General features: G+C 38.4%; 3 protein-coding genes across 3 annotated transcripts in view; all 3 read right to left on the bottom strand.

The window, feature by feature from the left end:
* Positions 1-6,148: 6,148 nt before the first annotated feature.
* Positions 6,149-7,848, bottom strand: LOC111375339. The gene is made up of 2 exons (XM_022998143.1): positions 7,809-7,848; positions 6,149-7,713 (listed from the first exon to the last, which is right to left on the bottom strand). The coding sequence occupies exons 1-2, from the start codon at positions 7,846-7,848 to the stop codon at positions 6,149-6,151; spliced, it is 1,605 nt and encodes a 534-aa protein (XP_022853911.1).
* Positions 7,849-13,223: 5,375 nt separating this feature from the next.
* Positions 13,224-18,894, bottom strand: LOC111375338. The gene is made up of 10 exons (XM_022998142.1): positions 18,868-18,894; positions 18,589-18,772; positions 16,444-16,637; positions 15,709-15,858; positions 15,173-15,543; positions 14,684-14,971; positions 14,486-14,603; positions 14,223-14,311; positions 13,507-14,168; positions 13,224-13,408 (listed from the first exon to the last, which is right to left on the bottom strand). Exons 1-10 carry the CDS (start codon positions 18,892-18,894, stop codon positions 13,224-13,226), a joined length of 2,268 nt encoding a protein of 755 aa, XP_022853910.1.
* A 3,896-nt stretch (positions 18,895-22,790) lies between these two features.
* LOC111375337 (protein FAR-RED IMPAIRED RESPONSE 1-like) overlaps positions 22,791-23,931 on the bottom strand; it is a 1,958-nt gene continuing 817 nt past the window's right edge. The window contains exons 2-4 of the mRNA XM_022998141.1: positions 23,759-23,865; positions 23,145-23,693; positions 22,791-23,060 (exon numbers count right to left, since the gene is read on the bottom strand). Of these exons, the coding sequence (XP_022853909.1) occupies positions 22,791-23,060; positions 23,145-23,693; positions 23,759-23,865 (926 nt within the window). The remainder of the gene's footprint in view (positions 23,061-23,144; positions 23,694-23,758; positions 23,866-23,931) is intronic.

The following is a 23,931-nucleotide window of genomic DNA, read 5'->3' as shown; positions in this document are numbered from 1 at the left end:
GCAATACTATTTATTTGAGTGTTAAATAGATCTCACATTTTTTGTTTCGATACAGTAGTGGAATTTTTTTGCCAATTATGTGGATGAATCATAATTTTTTCCAAAGATTACAAATATAATTATTAAATTGAACAAAATATAAGTTGGAAGATCAAATTTACACAAATGGTATCAAAAAGAGCTTGTAACCTATGCCGATACGCTCGAGAGTGTCTAGCCCCCATTCAGTCCGAGCTGATTCACAAATAATAATGATCGATCTACAAGCCAAGAACCTTACTTTTTTTTCGTGCTTTTAAGTCTAATTTTTTTTTTTTTTTTTTTTAAAGCTTGAGAAAGAATTAGCTACCGTGGCACTGTCTAAAACATCCTTAATATGGATCGCCTTTTCGAAATTTAAAGTCGAGATGGAAACAAAATTGGTCAACTCCTAATGTCCTTTAAATCAATACAATCGAGAGAGAGCGGGGCCCATATGATATCAGAGTCAACAAATGTGAGCATGCTTGACTTTAACCCTATTTTCCTTCAAATCAATACTGTCGGTATTATACTACTTGAACAAATCCATGTAGGCCATGTTGTTTCAAGGGCCAAGCGGCCCCCAGTGCCCCTATTTAAACATGGTCTACGTGGCCGTGTTCAAATAGCAAGGTCCTGAGAGTCGGGAGAGGGTGTGGTCCACGTAATGTCAAAGTCAACAAATGTTAGCATGTTTGACTAAACTTAAAAGTCACTTTTCTCAATAATATGAACTTCTGCGAGAAGTTGCTCTTAAGCCACAGAAACCACTGTATAAACCAATCTCAGAGAACAAAGAAGCTTACTTTCAAGCAAGGCCAATTAGGCAATGGCCTAGGGCCTCACATCTAATGGGCGCCTCAGGTCAGGGCTCCTGGTCAAAAAAAGGGGAAGAAAAGGCCCGAGTATATACAACAGAAGTGCCTCCCCGGGGTCCTGGTGAATCGTCAACATCAAGGCCTCGACCTCCAAGGCCCATTTCACAACCACGACAGGGGGACTTACCCCGACCGTTATCTAGGCCACCGAGGTCACTTTCTCCTCGAGTTACTCCTGAGGTTGTTGATCTTGAGGATGACTCCATTCCTCCGGTGGCCTCGATCATCGAGGATTTTAAGCAATGCTATCTTGTCCCGTGCATCGTAGCGAAATATCGAGGTGACGTTGGGTTCAACGAGGGAATGAAAGCTCGCGAGCTCCTTACTTTAAAGGTAAGACTTTATATCCTTATGTGAATTTTCCATGTATTTTTCCTGTTCTTATGCTCTGTATGTTATGATTTTAGACACTCAGCGTTGCTCGAGGGTTGTCACGGCAAGGGATGGACGAATCCCACAAGATGGCTAGACTGGTCGAGGCTGTTGAGCTTCGAGATAAAAAGCTATCTGATGCTGAGGTTGCACGAGCTCAAGTTCTGAAGGAGAGAGATGATGCTAGTCTCGAGTTAAGAAAGGCTCAGGATGAGATTGGTATTGCTAAGGATGAGGTCGAAAAGCTGAAGCTGGAGCTTGAGCAGCTGAAGAGGGACATGGAATCCAAGATTGAGGGGGCTCGAGTATCCGCCATCGAGGACGTTAAAAAGTCCGAGGAAATGGATAGGTTGAAGGGCGAGTACGCTTTAGGCTCGTACCTTCTGCTTTGAAGAAAGCTCGAGCTTTTCTGAGGGCTGAGATGCCCAAGGTTGATCCTGAGGAGCTCAAGACGATCTCTCAGGTTGTTGAGAGTCTCGAGCTTTCGGATTTGGGAGAGAATGTGGAAGGTGCTGTCGAGGACAATGATGATGCCTTCGAGGTTGAAGGCCCTGCTCTCGGAGACGAGGACTAGGATTTGGAAATCCCGACTCCTAAACCCCCAACGTTTTTTTGATTTTGGTGTAAATGTAATGGCAATTGCCCGAACATGACTTCGACTCTTTTTGTTAAGTTTTTGAAATGAATGCTCAATCTTTTGTCACATCATTATTTTGTTATGCTCTCGACCAACAGGATTATCTCGAGGACTGAACTTCACAAAATCATTTTCGTAATAATGCATTGAGCTCGAGCTTATACATGTTTATCTCGTTGCTCAATTTTATAAAATCATTTTGATAATGTGATGAGCTTGAGCATACACAGATATATCTTGAGGACTTAATTTTACAAAATCATTTTGGTAATAATGTGATGAGCTCGAGCATACATAGATATATCTCGAGGACTCAATTTTACAAAATCATTTTGGTAATAATGCGTTGAGCTCGAGCATATTCAAATATATCTCGAGGACTCAATTTTATAAAATCATTTTGGTAATAATGTGATGAACTCGAGCATAAACATTATTCCATTATTGCTTGGGAAAAGACCTTGAAGGTGCTTGCGCGGGACAAGGCTTTTGAGGTGCTTGCGCGGGGCAAGGCTTTTGAGGTGCTTGCTCAGGGTAAGGCTTTTAAAGTGCTTACTCGGGGCAAGGCTTTTGAGTTGCTTGCGTGGGGCAAGACTTTTGCGGTGCTTGTGCAGGGCAATGCTTTTGAGTTGCTTGCGCGGGGCAAGGCTTTTGAAGTGCTTGCTCAGGACAAGGCTTTTAAGGTGCTTGCGTCGGGCAAGGCTTTTGAGTTGCTTGCGCGAGGCAAGTTTTTAAAGTGCTTGCTCGGGGCAACGCTTTTAGTAGCGAAATCACATTTTGATGAATAGCTTAATTCTTATTATACTTTAAAAATAGACTTGGCACGCAAGCCTGACAACTAAAAACGTGAACCTTGGCACGCAGGCCTGACTACCGAAAAATAAAACTTGGCATGCAGGCCTGAGAACTGAAAACGTGAACCTTGACACGCAGGCTTGACTACTGAAAACTAGAAGAACAAGTTACTTTTAATATATTTTTAAATTCTCGACGTTCCATGGTCTTGGAAATGGCCTTCCTAATGTATCCCTTAAACTGTATGTACCTCCTTGAAGCTATCGTATGACTTCAAAAGGCCCTTCCCAAACTGGTCCTAGCTTGCCCGGGGCATGACCTGCTGCTTCGATCTTTCTTAACACAAGGTCTACGGCTCTAAATCTCTGTGTCCTCACTTTTTTATCGAAATACTTTGCTATTTTATCTTCGTAAGAGGTCATTTTTAAAGCTGTCTGATCACGAATTTCTTCCAAGAGGTCGAGGTATTCAGTGATGCGTCCTGCATCTTCGAGCTCAAGTCTTCTTTGGCTGGGCAACCTGACTTCAACAAGGATGGTGGCCTCAATTCCGAAAGCTAACATGAAGGGAGTTTCCCCCGTAGCGGTTCTGTGGGACATTCTATATGTCCAAAATATGGAAGGTAACTCGTTAGACTAGGAACCTCTTGCATCTCCGATCCTTGTACGGAGGTCTTGCAATATAATCCGATTGGTCACTTTGGAAAGACCATTACTTTAAGGATGGAAAACCGATGTCAAACAGAGATCAACCCCTAGGTTGGAACAGAAGTTTTTAAATTGTGCATTGTCAAACTGCCTGCCATTTTCAGTTATAAGGACTTTCGGTATCCCGAACCTGCATATGATGGACCTCCAAATGAAAGTTCTGGCTCTAAAATTGTTGCTAAAGGCTCGGCCTCCACCCACATAGTGAAATACTCTACAGCCACAGCCACAAACTTCAATTGCTCCCTAGTTATTGGAAAGGGACCGAGGATGTCAATTCCCCATTGCTCAAACGGGGCCGTGCAACTAATACTAGTGAGATCCTCTACGAGAGAGTGGATGATATTGTTGAATCTCTGGCACTTGTCACACTTCTTGACATATTTCCGGGCATCTTTCTTCATGGTAGGCCAATAATATCCATACCTTATGAGCTTAAAGGCTAATGCCCGAGCTCTTTGATGGTTCCTACATATTCCTTCATGAACTTCTTCTAGGGCCCTGGATGATTCGGAAGGCTTAAAAAATCTGAGGTATGGAAGTGTGAGGCTTCTGCGAAATAAAACTCCTTCAATCATGCAATACCTTGGAGCTTTGGACCGGATGCTTTTTGCTGCTCAAGAATCTTCTGAAAGATTGCCATGTTTTATGAAGTCCACTATTGGATCCACCCACGATGGCTCATTATCAATATCTATGACGCCTACGGTCTGATTGATGCTTGGCTCGGTCACAATTCTAACGTGAACTATCCTATCAAGCCCATTTATCCCCATGAACACCAATCTTAACAAGGCATCGGCTTTACAATTCTCAGCCCGAGTAATTTTCACAATTTCACAACTCTTAAACTTTCTCTGGAGATCATGCACTTTCAAGCAGTATAAGCTTATCTTCTCGTCCTTCCTATCGAACGTCTCTTGAATTTGTCCAACCACCAACTGGGAATCACTGTAAATTTTGATGTTTTCAAGCTCGAGATTGATGGCAAGTTCCATGGCTATGATGACGGTCTCATACTCTGTTTCATTATTGGTTGCCTCAAATTCGAACCTGAGTGCACACTGAATGTCTATGAGCATGTCCGGGCTTATGATTATGACCCTTGCACCCTAGCCCGAGGAGTTTGATGCTCTATCTACAAAATTTGTCACACGCATGTGGAAGAGCTCGAGCTACCATCTGGCCCTCGAGGCCTTAGGGTGAGTTCTGCAATGAAGTTAGCTAAGGCCTGAGCTTTGATAAATGGACGGGGCTTGAACTCTATCTCAAATTCTCCGAGTTCAATTGCCCACTTCAGTAATCTTCCTGAGACGTCTAGTTTCTGAAGAATGTGTTTTAGAGGCTGATTGGTGAGCACTACAATAGGATGTGACTGAAAATATTGCCAAGGCTTTCATGCTACCACTATCAGTGCAAGGGCAAGCTGTTCTGCCAAAATTTATCTTGTTTCTGCATCAAGTAGGACTTTGCTTACGTAATAAATGGGTTGTTGGGCTGTGGTAACCTCTTTCACCAAGACACCACTCACTGCACTCTGAGACACGGCTAAGTACAAATACAAATTATCCCCAGGCTCGGGTTTGGTGAGGATAGGAGGAGATTTCAATGTCTGCTTGAGCTCCTGAAAAGCCTTCTCGCACTCCTCATTTCATTCAAAGCAATGATTACCCCTAAGGGCTTTGAAGAAGGGGAAGCACCTATTTGCTGTTCGGGACATGAACCTGTTTAAGGTGGCTACCCTGCCTATCAACTTTTGAACTTCTTTCTTGGTCCTTGGTGATTCCATTGTTACCAAAGCCTTAATCTTATCAGGGTTGGCCTTAATCCCCCGATGAGTGATCATAAAACCCAGAAACTTTCTCGAAGCTACGCCGAATACACACTTCTCTGGGTTGAGCTTCATCTTATATTTTCGTATGATGGCGAACACTTCCTCAAGATCAGATACATGTCTTTCTACCTTCTTGCTCTTTACCATCATGTCATCAATATAGGCCTCAATATTCTTTCCTATCAAATTAGCAAAGATTTTGTTGATCAGTCTCTCATATGTTGCCCCAGCGTTCTTCAACCCAAACGGCATAACCCTATAGCAATATATGGCAGAATCAGCCATGAAAGAAGTCTTCTCCTGGTCCTCCTTAGCCATAAAAATCTGGTGATACCCTGATAATGCATCTAGAAAGCTATACAACTTATGTCCGGATGTGTGATCCACAAGATTGTCTATCCTGGGGAGCGGGTAGCTGTCCTTAGGGCATGTCTTGTTGAGATCTGTGAAATCAATGCAGACTCTCCATTTACCATTAGCTTTCTTCACAAGAACAATATTAGCTAGCCAATCAGGGTATTGGACTTCCCTTATGAATCCTGCTCTTACAAGTTTGCAAACCTCTTCCTGAATAACCTCTCGCCTTTCCGGCGCAAACTGTCTCTTCCTTTGCTTAACTGGTCTGGCCCTTGGACTTATGTTGAGTCTATAGACTGCGACCTCAGGGTCTATCCCTGGCATATCCTCGACCTTCCATGCAAAAATATCAATGTTGCGGGATAGACAACTGATGACTTCTTCCCTGAGGCTGGCGTTGAGATCCCGACCAGTAGTCACCGTTTTCCCGTGCTCGAGCTCGACCACCTCCAATTCTTCAACCGGGGCGAGCCTACCCCTGGGCTCGAGCTCGAGGTCAGATAGTTGCAACGTCGGTACTTATTCCTTGGATGCTAGTGACATAGCACTATCTTGCAGCTGTTTGATCTCCTCGAACTACTCCAATGCCATGACTCGTTGGAAACTTCATGGCGAGGTGAAAAGTGGAAACAATGGCCTGAATCTTATTTAGTAGGGGCCTTTCTAGGATAATGTTGTAGGCCATATGAGTGCTAACCACTTGGAAAGGCGTTATCTCCGTCACCTGTGCTTTGTTAGAACCCATAGTAAGTGGAAGGTCAACAATGCCTTCTGGGACAATGATACCACCTCCAAAACCTTGAAGCGGAGTTGTTACTGCCTTGAGTTGACTGGGGAATATCCCCATCTTTGCGAAAGCTCCCTGAGAGAGTATGTTTGCTGCACTTCCGTTGTCTATCAAAATTCTCTTTACTTCAAAGTTGGCCACGATAGCCGAGATAACCAAGGCATCATCATGAGGACATGACACCCCTTCCAAATCCTTTGCTCCAAAAGTTATGTCCTCGTGTTTATCGTGGAATCCATTCAGAGTATGAGCATACTGTCGGGCATATTGCTTCCTCCCATTATTAGTGTCTTCCTCAGATGCTATGCCTCCAATGATTATATTAATTATCCCAGCGGTGGGTTGAACATTGCTTCCCATCCCTGGGTCATTCCGCCTGTCACGATCATTCCTTGGGCATTTATCTTGACCGACGTAATTCTTTAAAAAACTTCTTTTGATAAGGGCTTCAATTTCTCGCTGTAAAGCATGACAATCCTCTATGGTATGCCCATGATCCCGGTGAAATTCGCAATACTTACTCCTATCTCTTTTGTCAGGGGGCGACTTTATCCTTGAAGGCCACTTCAATTCTTTCATATCCTTAATCTCCATCAAGATGTTTGTCTTAGAGGTGTTCAATCGAGTGAGAGGTGCTGACAACGCCTCATTCCTGCGCTTATCCCGAGAAAGCTCATGCCGGGGGACAGGATCATGTTGCCTCTTATTTTCGACCTTTTTATGAGAATGACCAGCTCTCCTTGGATTCAACGTTTCTTCCATATTAATGTACTTTTCAGCTCGGTTAAAGAGCTCGATCACTATCTGTGGTGGGGTCTTTGATAAAGACATTTTGAAGGCATCACACCTTATGGCATAGGTGAGGGCAGAAACTGCTGCTGTAATGTGAAGGCCAGGTATTTGAAGTCTTTTCTTGTTAAATCTTGTCATAAAACCTCGTAGGGTTTCATTCGATCCTTGGCGCAGTTGCATGAGAGAGGCCGCGGTCTTCCTGATACGCTTGCTACTTCCAAAAAAGGCAGAGAACTTATCGACCAAGTTTGAAAATGAGGCAATGGAATTGGGCTCTAATGTTGAGAACCAATCCCTAGCGGCATTAGTTAGTGTTTGTGGAAAGGCCTTGCACATCATCTGATCCGGTGCAACCTGTAAATTCATCACATCGGTAAGATGATTGATCGGGTCAGTCATCCCATCATATTCTTTAATACGAGGATACTTGAATCTGTCAGGCAAGGGATATGACAATATCTCCGGCGTAAATGGAGTGTTCGGGGTAAAACCCGTTGGCCCCCGAGCATTCTGAAGTAGGCCAGCTGTAATTCCTTCTTGAATAATCCGAGTAATCTCACCAAATCCATAGTCACCGATCTCGAGCCAGAGGCCACATTACGTACACCCGAGGTTCCTACTTCATCACCAGTTGTGGGATTGGGTGCTCTAGCTCGAGCATCATTCATAAATCCATCATGTTCTGTCGGTACTGGTGACGGACGCGAATTTCTTTGACTTAGTAGCTGAGTTAACGTGGCCACCTATTGATGGAGCTCTTCAAAGGCTCCATCCGTGACAACTGCTGGCTGGGGCGCAGGTATTTCTGATGACTCTTCTTGAGGAGCCGGTTGGTCTTCAGGAAGATTAGGATTGGGAACGGATGAGCTTATTGGAAGAAGACCTGATCGTGTGTTAACCATGGCTTTTGATAGCGTTTTCCACAGACGAGTTTGAGGACTCTGAATGAGCATGATCGTGGCCTTCCGGTACTTGAAACAAAGGCAACGAGGTGTGTTCTTGCCGTCCCTTCGATGCTTAAGTCAGAAAGGAAAATATGTACGTGAGGCTATAAACTAAAAAATAATGAGAACGTACCTGAACAATGTCCCCATCTATTGTATTTGTAGAGGTAGGTGGTATTCTCCTAGTAGGACTCAACTAGCTGGGTATCCTTATCCGTTGGAGTCCTTACGGTTAAGGAATTAGACAAATACCAAAATTATGCTTAAGACAGAGTCCTTATTAGGGTCAAGTATCGAAATAGTAGTCTAGAGTTAGAGTTCCAAGTAGATAAGAATCCTATTAGATCAACATAACGCAAGCAGCTTAAGGAGAGGAATTCCCGAGGACATTATATCCTAAGGACCTCAGGCTTACAACATCGTCGTCACACAATTGCGCATCCTCTAGCATGTGTCATCGAGGACAATGCTCGAGGACATCAAGCTGCAATATGGAGAGGGAGGTATTTCCAGTCATCGAGGATAATGCTCGGGTATGGACGAATAATAAGGCATATCAGTAACTATTATGACAACTGGGAGGCTCTGCTACTCGACTATTCATCGGCGCTGGTGTAGACGCTGGGGAGACTTTACCAATTTTAAATCCACTTAATCCCATTGCCAGTGTTGGTGAAATCCCAGGAGCAATGCTGGCATCATGGTGGTTTTGATGGTGATGGGGACGATGGTAGTGTGGAGATTCTGACAAAAGAGTAGGAGTCGGAGATGTAGATGTAGATGTAGATGTAGAGGGTGAGGTACCACTTCCATCACTGCCAACATTTACAGATGAAAGATGAACTTGCTTAACTCGACCAAATACAGTGTTATTTAGGCCAAGATTTTTAGAACGAGAACCAGTGATGGTCTGAGCCAACTGCTTCAACCTTGACTTCGAAGGATTAATACCCACTGCTAAGAAAACTCGTGCCTCAACTATCATGGGTAGGGCCACTGTTGAACCTTTATGATTTGTCAAGGTAATGTACAAATTCTGCATTCCAGAAAAGAAGCAAGAACATAATTCAAGTGTAACTACAATGAGATGTTGAGTTATCACCAGTTCCTTTTTAAAGGCTAGAGAGTAGAGATCAACTCGCTACTAAGGCAATTCGCTGTGGACCAATTATGCAAATTTTCCTAACAAATAAAGAGAAAAAGAAATAATAGAACCAGACCTCGTACGGAGCAAGATGTAAGCCCGATTTCAGTTGGCTCGTAAGTTCTTCGAATTTATTTAGTATTTGATCAATGGAGAAGTTCAAGGTATAGTTGAAAAGGATTTGAACTTTTTGCATAAGAAATGCCTTCTGTTCAGGACTAACAGTAATTCCTCCTTTGAATTTTAGCACCTCGAAAGAAAAAGGATCCCCAAAAAATGTACTCAAATGAAAAAATGATTGGCGTGTAACTAAAGATACAAAGGAGTCTCTGATTAAACTGTGTAGTCACATCAGAATCAACTGCAAACACAACCTTTGTTATGTTTTATCCATCTAACGATTTTAAAGATAATGTTTTCACCTAACAAAAAAAGTTGACATCACTAACATTCGAGGACAAATAAGAAAATGATCAATATAGAAACCAAAAAATAATAATAATAAAGTTAAATGGTGATATGAGAGCACAGGTAGTACTTTAGTCATGGAGAAGCTCATTTCATCAAAAATGTTGTCCTGAAGTTGTGGTATATAGTCTTTAAGAGAAGAAATGGGCTGCTTAAGCATAAAACTTGCTACTATGTTATGACGTGGAGAATATCAATAAAAAAAATTACAAGACCTAGCAATACAAGAAGAAAACATGAATGATAACTAAATGTTCTACTAAAATAGCCTAAACATGAATTCTGACTAGTCATATAGGACCATCAAAGAGGAAGGATCGACATCAAATCTTGGGATCAAATGTTTGGAGAAAAATATGGCAAACTTTTTTATCCAAATATAGCATTTACATCTCCTCAAGATACGTAGTTCAATCTTGTACCACATTTTCCTTTATAGGACATTAGTTATATTGTAGTGATTGGTTATTAGTAACTCTTAAATTCCTGCCAACCTTGCGACATCAAATAAATCACCAACTCAATAACTTAGCTTGTCAGTATGGAAGAAGATAAACCATAAGTAAAACATGCTTTCATGCTTTTAACCGAATTTAAGTTGTGAAACTTACTTGAAAATCCCAAAAACGAGGTTAAATTACTTGCCTATTGATTGCTTGCCTCCAACACCGCCTTGTACCCACTTCTTGGTCAAAGCTCGATCACCAAGGAAGAAGTTTTTTGTTCACAATCCAAGAACCTATTTAGAGATGTAATTTTCCCAAAAATCAAGTCTCCACCCCCATCCGATTTTTACATATTGAAAGAACCCGAATTTTGAATATCTTGTGTAGTTTTTCTTGTTGTTGCTTCAGTGGATGCATATTGAGAAGTTATGGATTAAGAGACGTTAATTTTCAAGTTTGATTTTCAACTCCTACTTCCAATAATCATTTCCATGCAAGCCGAGTCGGGACGGGGGGTCGGGTCGGGTCAACCCACATGGATGACCCATTTTCTTCCAACATCTTCCACTCGCACATGATGGGCTTGACCTGATTCTAATATAATATCAATTATATTAATCTCTACATCTCCAAGTTTATACAGGTAAATGGATCGTGCGACCAGTGAGTTAATTTAAGAGCACACAACACTATACACCTGTTAGGGATATATAGTAGCTCTAAAAGAGGAATTATATTTCTCGCTATACCCCAAACATACTTTGTAACACCAGTTCAAGTATTTCTGATCCCTCAATTTATTTTAGAACATACTCAACTTTCTCATTTATATTGTATTCACAATTGTATCACAAAACTCAAATAATCAACACAATTGTCAGGTCGGTGAATACAAGCTAATGTGTTAGTTAAATAATCTTCCTTTCCTACTTGAATCCCTTCATTTCAAATTAGTTGCTTTCCTAGACATATCCCATCAAACCGAATCAACCATAGTTATTGGCAACATGTTAAAGTAACAAAACTAAAATAAAATTATGAGAAACAGTCAAAAGTCATAAAAATATATATAAGTGAGGTCAAATATGCCTCAGAGACTCACACAATGAAGAAGCAGGGATCAATTCTTTCATTTCTCATTAGTCGTTAAAGCACACGTGGTATGAAACACGTGTTGTGATGTTTTCTCCCTTTCTTAGGGCTTATGTAAAATCTCGCAAATCAAATATATCATACAGATCATGGTTCAGATATTCCTCAATATCTAACCTGAGTTCTCCTCTTATTTATTCCTTTAGGTAATCTCAAATCGAGAACTCGATCTGACTGTAAAAATAGGTCTAATGGATAGCAAAAAAATAAATCCATACCGATTACTTGTTGTAATCTCATCTTGATATCTCATCAAGGAGACTGGATCATGTACACAATATGATCACTGTGTCTCATCTCAGGACACCTCAAAGTGTCTAAGGCGATTGTTCGTGTGAGTGAACCAATCTCAACCTGTTTGACATACTTTATGTGTGCATATGCAATTGTAATCTAAAAATCACAATAAAAGATTACTCTTAACATGTGAACTCAAAACATTGTTCATTATTGGACATATATGAAAAGGTTTACATAGTGTACAATTCAAATTCTACGCAATCCTAGAGATTTAACATCTGTCATAAAAATATCTCTAGGGATGGGTTTTGTAAGTGGATCAGCTACCATTTGGTGCATAGAAATTACTGTAAACTTACTTCCTTCTTGCCTATGATGTCTCTTACAAAATTATATTTTGTATCAATGTGTTTAGTTCTACTGTGATACTTGGGATCCTTAGTATATGCAATAGCAACCTGACTATCACAGTAGATCAATATGGGTCCTACATCACCACTAACGACTCTTAAATGCTGTAAGAATCTCCTTAACCAAACATCTTCTTGTACTGTCGAAGCACATACTATGAATTCTGCTTCCATTGTAGACAAGAAAATACATGTCTATTTCTTGCTACTCTAAGAGATAGCTCCATTATTAAGCAAGAATACATATCCTGAAGTTAATTTGCGCTCATCTATGTCTCCACCCCAATCAGCATCTGTGTATTATTTTAAGCACAAACCATTTCCTTGATAGCATAGTGAGTAATTAGCAGTACCCTTCAAGTATCTCAATATCCTTTTAACAGCTTTCCAATGTTCTCTTCTAGGATTAGATTGATACCTGCTGACCAGACCTACGACATAACAAATGTCAAGACGAGTACACATCATAGCATACATCAAGCTCCCAACCATACTGGAATATAGAGCTCTAGTCATTTCTTCTTTTTCCTCGAGAGTTTTAGGATATATGTGAAGACTTAGAGTTTCGCCTTTTGATACAGGAGAGTCAATGGGATTGCAATTTCCCATTTTGAAACATTCAAGAATTTTCTTTATATATGGCTCTTGTAACAGAGCAAGAAGCCTCTTTGAACGATCTTTATTCTAATATGTAATCTGCTTCACCCATGTCCTTCATTTCAAAATTTGAGGACAACCATTTCTTAATGGTTTTAATAGACTCCTTATCATTTCCAACCAACAAGATATCATCTACGTAAAGAGATAAAATTAAAAATTTCTCGTTAGACCTTTTCAAATAAATACAGTGATCTTCATCCATAATAACAAAGTTGTACGAGATAATCGCTCTGTCAAATCTCAAGTACCACTATCTAGAAGACTGCTTTAGGCCATAGATTGATCTATTCAATTTACAAACTTTATTCTCGTAACTTGTTTTAATGAAACCTACTGGTTGTTGCATGTAGATTTCTTCATCTAATTCTCCATTGAGAAATGCAGTTTTCACGTCCATTTGATGTAATTCTAAATCTAAACGTGCCACGATAGCTAAGAGTAGGTGAATTGAAGTAAATCTCACTACTGGCGAAAAAGTCTCTTCATAATCTATACCTTCCTATTGAGTATAACCTTTTGCAACCAAGCGAGCCTTATGGTCTCTATAGTCCCTTCAGCTCTTCACTTTATTTTGAGAACTCATTTGTTCCCAATGGCTTTTTGACTAGATGGAAGATCAACCAAGTCCCAGACCTGATTTGATTTCATAGACTCCATCTCTTCTTCCATTTCATTCTTCCATTTTTTCTTTGCAGAACATGATAGAGCTTCTTGTACTGAACTTGGTTCTTCACTATCTTCAGGAAATACTAGGAAAACTTGTCCTTCAATCTCGAAATGACGTTTAGGCATACTTTTTCTAGTACTCTTACGAAGTGAAAGCTCCGATGTGACCCTGTCACTTGGAGTTGGAGATAATTACTCCCACTTGGATCGACAGGTGGACGTGTTTCCTCTTGCACCTCAGTTGATCCATCAAGTACAACTCTATCATCTAATTCATATAAAGGTTCTCCCTTTTTAATTTCTCCCCTACTAGGAAAATCACTCTCAAGAAATGTCACATCGCGTGACTTTATTTCAGTTATAGTCTCATCTTGATTTTCACCTATGAACACATATCCTTTAGACTGGTCTGAGTATCTTATAAAAATACACTTCTTACCTCGAGCACCCAATTTTCCAAACTTATTTGATGAATCATGGATATAGGCAGCTAATCCCAAGTATCTAAGAGAACTTAAATCAGGGGATCTACCTATCCAAAGCTGATATGGTGTAGTAGGTATTGATTTAGAAGGAACTCTATTCAGAATGTAGGTCGCAGTTAACAAAGCGTCTCCCCAATAGGAAATAGGTAAGTTAGCATGCGCCATCATGAACCTCACCATTTCTAGCAACGTTTTATTCCTCCTCTCAGCAACACCATTTTGTTGAGATGAATTGGGAATAGTTAATTGCCTAATGATTCCCTTATCATCACATAGGTTTCTGAACTCTTTGGATAGATATTCATGCCCTCGGTCAGTTCTCAAGGCTTTTACCTTTCGATCTATTTGATTTTCTACCACATTTAAATATCGTCTAAAGTATTACAATGCCTCTGACTTATGAGAAATCAAATAGACATAACAATACCGTGTAAAATCATCTATAAAAGTAATGAAATAAGAGGCTCCATGTCTTACCCTCACATTCATCGGGCCACATATATCTGAATAAACTAACTGCAATGGAAGTTCAGCTCTTAAAGCTTTACCGAATGGTTTTCGTATTGTTTTTTCGATTATGCAATGTTCACAAGTAGGTAACGAAATCTTCGAGATTGAACCTAGCAAGCCTTCTTTTGCCTACCTATTCATTCTCTCTTGTCCAATATGTCCTAATCTAGCATGTCATACAGATGTATCAACATTCAAATCTTTAGAAGAAGAAGAAGAAGATACATTGATAGAAAAACAACGATCAACATAATAATTATAAGTGTTTGAATCACAATCCAACACTACAAAGCCTCCTCTACATGTCCAGATCCATAAAATACATCACAATTTTTTATACGAACACAATTACCACAAAAGTTCAAACTGAAACCTAACCTTAAAAGAACAACAACGAAAATTAAGTTCCTTCGTATCCCTGGTGCAAATAGGACATCGTGAAGGAGAATAGTACGGCCACTGCGCAAATGTAACTTGCATGTACCGATCCCTTTCACCTCCACTCTATCATCGTTGTCGACATATATCCACTTTGTACCAGTTGGAATTCGACGGAACTCCACAAACGCTTCTTGATCCCTGGTTACATGGTCTGTCGCTCCTGACTCTGCAATCCACATAGGATAAGATTCAGTTAGCATAATAGTGCTTGAAACATAAACAGCACTAAAAGAAGTATTTATAAAAGTTACCTTCTTTGACTCAGGGCATTCCCAAGTAAAGTGACCCAGCACCTGACATTTGAAGCATTTCAACTTGCTCTTATCTTTCTTCTTTCCAAACCATTTACCTTTATTATTGCGCTTATGTTTGTTCTTTTTAGGTCCCTATCCAATTTCTTTTCCCTTCCCTTTCCCGCCTTTGAACCAGTTCTTTTTACGCTTAAAGCCTGAAGCTTTCCCAGAACTAGATTCAGCTACAAAAGCTTGTCCTAGATATTTAGCTGCACCAAGGCGCTCATCTTCTAGTTCCACATGGCGGGCATCATCAGCAAATGTTTTGATACTATCATTATGAGTCAAATTGACTTTCAAATATTCCCAATTATCAGGAAGAGAGCAAATCAAAGCATGAACTTGTTGCTCATTAGAGAGTATATGACCAGCTAATTTCAATTCCCTAATCATAATTGACATGATCCTCACATGTTGTGTGATATTGTGATTAGGAAGTTTCTTGTAAGTGTCAAATTTAATAGGCAACTGCCTCAGTCTAATCACACTAGTACCACCGTATTTCTCTCTCAAATATGTTCAGATGTCATGAGCAGTTGGTAACTGCTCACACTCATGTATGAGATCATCCACCACGGAACTTACCAAAATTGCACGAGCAGTGGAATTTTTCTTTTTTCATGTCTAGTAAGTTTCCTAATCCCTTCTTTGTTGAGCAGTTTGACCCACCCCTGGGTCTTCCATCACGTGGTTAATGCCCTCAAGGCAATCCTGTTCCTCCAGCACATACCAAATTTTATGGCGCCAAGTGTTATAGTTATTGCCATTCAATTTGTCACCTTTATTTAGGTCAGCTATGATATTCTTAGATGCCATGGTCTGTTAAAATATTAGAGACAATCATATAAATGTCCATTTATGCACACATCATTTTGCGCTCATGCAAATTAAGTTTTATGATAATTTTACATTAGACACGGAGTCGAAAGTTCACTAAGTTCCCAATCATCATCCATTATCCTAATGTTACATTATCACAAAATTAATTTCATAGCGTAAAATTACAAGTTCTAAGTCAGAATAACTTAAACTCTTTCACCCTTAGAACTCCCACTAAAGTAAAAGATTAATCATGTACAAAATTAGTAAGACATTTTGAATAAATCTAACATAAATGAAACATATACATTAATATCAAAATGTCAAATGTGTACATTCAATCATATTAAACATCTTTAAACAACAACTAAACATGAGAAATAAAATTTCACATTTTTCGATGATTTTGAACCAACCATACATATCTAAATTAATCACAAAATTCTCATTTTCTGAATTTTATTTTCTCTTCAAGATCTTGACCAAATAACTATAGCATAGAGGTGGTGAATTATCCAAAACTTCAATAGTAACATCATGTCAATATTTAGGAAGCGTCCTCATTAGATGATACATACTTTCCACCTCACATATATGATGTCTCAAATGTATCACTTCTCGACACATCGCTTTGAGATATTTTATGCATTGTAATAGGTTATGTCGCGGATCCATTTCATAGTTTCTATAAACACGTAATTTTTCAACACGTTCCACAGCCCATGCTCTACTAGCTGCTCCTCTAAGGATGTTAAAAACCTGTGTTGATCCAGCCATATCTGATCAAGCACAATAATTGAAAAACCAGTCACAATGGATCGCATAACCTAATCGAGATCCACCCCTCATGAATGTATAGAAAATGTGGTACATCAAATACTTTCGAAATATTTTTCATTTAAAAAAAATGAGAACACAAAAAAAGGCTCCCACTAGGCAAATACCACTTAACAACACTTAACAAAAATATTCTTGATTTTTCTTTTTTAATTTTAGGATTTAATCAAGTCCCAAAATATTGTATATATAAATATTTTTGATTATTTGAAAATTATTTTAATTGCATAAAAAAATAAAGAATATTCGAGGGACCAATTTGTAATCTTTTAAATTGAATTTGGAATAATCAATTTAAAATATATATATATATCATTTTGGGACCAACACACAACTTTTCAAATTGGTATTGGAATAAACATCATTAAAAAGTGTTGGGAATAAAAATTGCATTTTGTAAGATTTGAGGGACCAACATGCAATTTTCCAAATATGTTTAACATTCAAAAGTGTGGGGACCAACATGCAATTTTCCAAATTACATTTGGAATATTTAACATTCAAAAGTTTGAGAACCAACATGCAATTTTCCAAATTGCACTTACAATATTTTAGGGACCAACATGAAACCTTTTTAAAATTGGAATTTGGAATTCCCACCCTCTGCTACAGTTCCAATTTCAGTTTTTTTTTTAGGGTTACTGTTCATCGTCCTTAAAAAAAAAATTCAGATTTCTGGTGAAACTTCGGAGAGCCATAACTTCCTCAACTCAAGGCCAAATTTTATGTTCTTTATATCGTTGGAAAGGTTTCGAGAAGATCTATCCAACCATATAAAATAGGTAGTATGAAACTTAACGTGCAAAAAATTATCATGTGATGAAATTTCGGTTTTCTCAACTAGGGTTTGATTTTTCTCCCAAAATACAAATCCAAATGAAGTGAAATTTTTAAGATATGTTCTTCATAACATCATGAACATACAGTATAAATTTCATGAATTTATGTGAAGTATATCAAAATTCGCCATTAACGACATTCAAGGTTTCAAAGGAAACGAGAATTCATGCATTTCATTCATTCTAAAACATTTAAAGCATGTATTTAAACAAGAAAATAACCTACTTAGGCTCTGATACCAATGTAAAACATGCTTTTAACCGAATTTAAGTTGTAAAACTTACTTGAAAATCCCAAAAAACGAGGTTGAATTACTTGCCTATTGATTGCTTGCCTCCAACACCGCCTTGTACCCGTTTCTTGGTCAAAACTCGACCACCAAAGAAGAAGTTTATTGTTCACAATCCAAGAACCTAATTAGAGATATAATTTTCCCAAAAATCAAGCCTCCACCCGTATCCAATTTTTACACCTTGAAAGAACCCGAATTTTGAATATCTTGTGCAGTTTTTCTTGTTGTTGGTTGAGTGAATGCATATTGGGAAGTTATGGATTAAGGGAGGTTAATTTTCAAGTTTGATTTTCAACTCCTCCCTCCAATAATCGTTTTCATGCAAATCGGGTCGGGTCAAGTCAACCCACATGGGCCACCTGTTTTCTTCCAACACCATATCAACTGGAACAATTAAAAACATCACCACGTTTATTCGACTCTCGCATGCAAAACACTTATCCTCCTCTAACTGCATTCATTGATTTACATCGCTATGCACTCTACATATAGAATATAATCCAGAATTTTGCTAAGAAAACTTCCAAACCGCGAAAATTCTAGATTTCAACCCCCCAAGAAGTATGAAAAATCTCGAATACCAACAAATATTTGGGCCCCCATCCAAAACCTAAACACCGAGTGCACAAATAGAATTTAAAAACAGGAAAGAAACATATGCATAGATCTGCAAATACCAAACAATAATGATTATCATAACTAAGGCCTGCAAAAAATTCAAAAATTGAAAATAAAAATTTTCTAGAAAAGAAACCACCAACCTTGATAATCCAGATCCAGGTCTTTTCTATCTCCAAAGTGAAAGAATGGCAGCCAAAAAAAAGAAGATAAAAGAATAGCAAAACTAAGTACCAAAACAAAAACACATCTAGAAGTCACCACCTTTTTAAGCCTACTACAATTCAAACACTTCCTATTTATGTTCCCTGAATTTGGAGTTGAACCCTGAGCATCAAGACTTGTAATTGGCAATGGCTACTCCCCCTCTACTTTCTCCATTGCATAAATATTCACCAATGTGGATTTTTCTTGCTTTTTACCACGTGGGTTTTTCTGCTAGACTCCATCGCTGATAATTTTTTTATGAAAAGCAGTCCATGGCTGCCCGTCTGCCCGTTACCTTTCTTTTTTCTTCTCTTTCTAACTGTAGAGGAGAGAGTTGGGGAATTTTTCGTGAGTGGTCTAGAGGTGGAGGAATGTAAAATTATCATTTTAGGGTTTGAATTGAGGTGGAAGAGTGTGGATTAATTTCTACAGATCAACTGTTTTTTTCTCGTAGACGAGACAGACAAGTCTCAACTCTTATCTAGTTTAGTTGTCGGTTTCAATCTTTTTTCGTAACAAAAAGTAATACAAAAATGGAAGCTTCTTTTATTAGCCTCGTTTATTTTCCAATCTTTTCTTGTTAAAATAAAAAATATGATCGTTATCCATCACATCAAGCCACCAAATTTGAATTTTTATCTCTTGTGTGGGATCCGTAACGACTATATTTTTCATTCTTTTTTTTTTTTCCAAAAATGAGAAACAAACGGGGCCAAAGGTAATAATAATAAAACAAATTATTGTCCAAAGGAGAATTTGATCATTATTAATCAATAAAAAATATAGTAGAAGTTAGGATAGGATACATAAATTTTCACGGATTTGTCTACACATACAAAATACTTTACATAATTGTTTACACTTGCTGAGCTGGCATCTTCCCCAGTCAAAAATTTTATTTAAGTCAATTTCTCAGCAAAATCTCGCGAGAGAAATTAACTTTAAAAGAAAGACTCCTTCCCCCAAATTGAATCTTGCTTGCACAAACAATTCCTCCTCTCTCAGATTTGCAAAAGCCCTTCTCTTCGAGAGTTCAATCTCCTTGCACAGTTCCTTCTCTTCCATTTTTTCAGTTTGAAGAACCGTGAGCCCTTCTCTCTCTTAACTGGCATCGACTTCATACTATTGTGAAGAATCGAAAGACATTGAGGTTAGTATATGTTGTTGGAAGCCAACTTTTTCCTGTTCATTCTAGTTGCTTAATTCTTGTATTTGCTTAGTCAACAACTGGTTTTTACTAGTATTCGATGTTTTCACATTTTTTTTGGGGAATAAATCTGGTTATTCTATGTTTTCACCTTTTTTTGGGAATAAATATGCTTATAATTTTAATTCATGAAATGGTGCAGTGAATCGTACTGTTTGTGTTAGGTTATTTGTTGATATTTAGTTGATAGTTATAAAAATGGATTTTGATTAGTGCAAATCGTGCCATTTGTGTTTGCATAGTTGTTGATGTTAAGTTTATAGTTGTAAAAATGGATTTGTGACTAGTGCAGTCAATCTTACCATTTTTGTTTGCTTATTTGTTGATGATATGTTTATGGGTATAAAAATGGATTTGTCACAGCAAATGGGCAAAGAATAATCTGTGAAATAAATATGCTTATTTGTTGATGCTAAGTAATGTTTGTTAGGTTAACTAGACAATCGGTACAAGTGTTCCTTTTATCTTATGTTAATTGGTCTTCTATTTGTCAATGCAATTTGGTATCTCGGAACAATTTGCTGCTGATTTGGTTATTTTGTGGTTGCGTTAGTCTTGTTTGATGGCAGGCAAGAATAGAGGAATCTGTCATAGTTGTAGACAACCAGGACACACGTTGTTGGAATGCCCCAAGAAGAGAGCATGTCCAAAATGTGGCGAGGGTTTCGTCAAATTGATGGAGGTGGAAAAGAATACTGAAAATATGGGAAAGATGTTCCATTGTTGTACTCGGGACTGCAGGTATTTCAAGTGGAGTAATGTTTTTCCTGCCAAAGAATATCAGTTGCATATTGAAGGTGAATCAAGTGGTGTCCCGAAGCCTAAAGATCGGTTCGATGATTTGTCGCATATGTTCAAAGAATTGACTAAAGTATCTACTAATGAAGATGACTTGGAGATTTCATTCAGCATAACTATTCGCAAGGGGAAACGAGTTTTGGAAGGCAATGACAATTGAAGGAAAGCTACCGTGTAATGTTAGTGTAGGACTGTGTATGATGTAGTTGTTTATGGATGTAATTTTTAAGTGGATGGTTATGTGTACTGTAATGGTGTAGGTTTGTTTAAAACTGGTTTGATTCAATGAGAATTTCTTTTGACAAAGATAATATTGCTCATGTCATTTATAGCTTTCATATGTGAATCTTTGATATAAACTGGTAAAAAGATAATATCTCTTGGTTGCTATCTCTTCCAATTAATTTGACAAATGCATGTGAATTGGAACATGAATATTATTTTTATGGACCTCATTTAGTTTATCAATCACACATTAGTACTTAAATATCACTGCTATACAGAGACAAAAGCATTAACAGAAAACCATATCAATCACATTTAGCCAAAGAACTATTTATATAGCAAACATTAACATGTACCGTGCACTCGTGCTTGTATGACAGATGGTTTGAGCCCATAACAGTGAATTTGAGTAGGGAAAATATATTTTGAGGAAACCTAAGAGCTTGCTACATATAAAAACCATTGATTCATTCTAGCTGTACGTATCAACACTCAGTGAGGAAAACACATGATAAACTGAAATAGCAAAGGATATTGCATTGAAGTCAAGTCATGTAGGCGAGTGTAAAAATTTCATGGGGGAAAAAAGAGAACAAAAATTCATAATAATATTATGCCCCCCAAAACACAACATCATCTTTAGCCCCAAAAACTTACATAACGCCTAAGAAGAACCCAAAAACTTATACAGTCGATAATTAATATTGTACATAAATTCACATAACCGGATTTGTCTACATTGCACAACATCATCTTTAGCCCCCCAAAACACAAAAGAAATCCTGTTGTATTTATTCATTGCCATCGCAATTCTTCAGAGCTATCCTGTGTCCCAACATCTTCAGCGGTGAATGTGGATAAAACCCCTTTCTTCTGCCTTTTACACATGGGCACCTGTACAACATGGGAAAAAAATTTAAGCATCTTTGCAAGCTAAAAGTATGTTACAAAACTTGAATGAATTTCATACCTTTCGAGAACTTTTAGATTTACTCGAAGTAGTTTATAGATGGCCCTTTCTACGAAGTTTTCTAGGGGCTCCTTTGCGTTTCGTGTACTTCAGGTCCAATACGCTTCTGCTAGCACATGCTACTGAGTCAACACATTGAGAGCCCACATTAATACACTTCGACTGAGATGCTTCTGTTGTTTCAAACATGATCAAAACCATAATTCTCCTACATCATTGTTCGTCATGTGCTATCACATCTACTAATTTGGTAAACGTATTGCATAGTTGTTCATATCTAACCTGCTCGGCGCTATTGACAAAACCATCATATTTGATGGGAACCCTCATGTAAGTTCGGTTCACATCTCGTCTCCATCTCTTCAATATATATCTCTCCGGAATTAACACCACATCGTTACAGATTAAAACTGAGATTGCATGCATGCAAATAATCCTCTAAACTCAAATAAGTGGCAACTACATTCAAATTCACAATTTTCCCTACGAAATGAAACTGTAAAAATTTGTTTGTTCATGCCTTCATTGCTAATGATATCCTTACGAACCTCGTAAGTGGAGTCAAAATATGAGTTTGTCGCAGATAAGATCTCACAATACACCTTCCCCGTAGACTCTTGCTGGAACTCTTTGAACTTAGAGATCGTGTACACTGATTGAAACTGTTTCTTCATATCATACCTTGTTGCACAAGGGATCATCTGTGAAAATGATTTGAAATCAGCTTGAAAATCTTTTTCAACTTTACTTCTCAATGCCCGCTCATATTGTTCTACAAATTGCTTCAGGAAAGTTTTTGAATGAACATATCCATCAAAAAAGGCATTTATGCTCTCACTTCGTTGGGTGGTCGACATACCAGCCCAAAATAAATTTTTCAAATAACATGGCACCCAACGCCTTCTATCATTGTAAAGTCCAGTCAACCAACCATGTTCTTACAGTTCATAACGTACAAGCATCGTATGCCATTTTTCCTCAAACTCTGGAGGACTTTGTGTATCATACACCAATCCGTGTACACTAGAAACACTAGAATTTTTGTGCCTATGATTGCCGAACTTTTCTGGCAACTTCTTTAAAATATGCCACAAACACCATCCGTGTCTCGTGTTTGGGAAGACGATCTCAATTGCATTTTGCATAGCCCGATCTTGATCCATTATAATTCCATTTGGAGCTTGACCGTGCATGCATTCCAACCATGTCTTAAACAACCATACAAAAGTCTAAGTATCTTCATTCGAAATTAGGCCGCATCCAAGAAGTGTTGATTGGCCGTGATAATTAACTCCAACAAATGGAGCGAAGGGCATATCGTACTTGTTGGTCAAGTATGTGGTGTCAAAAGTGACCACATCACCAAATTCCTTATAGGCTTCTCTGCATCTATTATCCACCCAAAACACATTCCTCAACCGACAATCTTCATCCAAATCTATACTAAAATAGAAGCCAGGAGTACTTGTTTGCATTCTTGAGAAAAAGGTTTGAATTGCAGTGGCATCTCCCTCACCAAGCCTTAAGCGTCGCACTTTATCAATAAAATTTCTACAATCTTTTTCAACGCACGACATCTCGTCATATCCATCGGCTTCAACTACGGCGAAGTTAAAGCCTTTGTGCAATGGAATTCCAGCAATGTCATTTATTTCAAGCTGTCTTCTGATGCGAGCACTAATTTCGCTATTACATCGATATAACCTCGATTTAGATGGGTTTATTCTATGATTGTGCTCGAGATAGACGGTGTTAATACGCCATGTTCCACCTATCTCCGAACATGCTGTCACCCTCGCTTTAAAGAAGAACTTGTAGTAGTGGCTCGTCGTCCTTCTCGACTACATGTGAAGCATACATATAGTACTATCCCGTCTTCACCCTTCCTTGAATTTCTTTTTCTAACAGGAAACCTGACTTGGTATGCATACTTCTTATAAAATTCAAAATTTTCATTTTCGTCTTTGAACTTCATTCCAGGCCTTGGCACCATAATGTCAATTCCTTCATAACCTGCACATAAATTTCCTCAAACCAAAAACATATAAATATCAAAGAAAACCAATATATATATATATA

The sequence above is a fragment of the Olea europaea genome, unplaced genomic scaffold (assembly GCF_002742605.1).
Source record: "Olea europaea var. sylvestris unplaced genomic scaffold, O_europaea_v1 scaffold1358, whole genome shotgun sequence".
Classification (NCBI taxonomy): Eukaryota; Viridiplantae; Streptophyta; class Magnoliopsida; order Lamiales; family Oleaceae; genus Olea; species Olea europaea.
This window is presented reverse-complemented; position numbering and strand designations above follow the sequence as displayed.

Coding starts and splice junctions, on each gene's coding strand:
- LOC111375339 (XM_022998143.1), bottom strand. CDS start 7,848: ATGAATGATGCTCGAGCTAGAGCACCCAATCCCACAACTG. Junction 7,714..7,808: donor AGCACCCAATCCCACAACTG/GTGATGAAGTAG, acceptor TTATTCAAGAAG/GAATTACAGCTGGCCTACTT.
- LOC111375338 (XM_022998142.1), bottom strand. CDS start 18,894: ATGGAGTCTAGCAGAAAAACCCACGTG. Junction 15,544..15,708: donor ACGTGATGGAAGACCCAGGG/GTGGGTCAAACT, acceptor TATTTGAGAGAG/AAATACGGTGGTACTAGTGT. Junction 14,972..15,172: donor TTTAAGCGTAAAAAGAACTG/GTTCAAAGGCGG, acceptor TACTTCTTTTAG/TGCTGTTTATGTTTCAAGCA.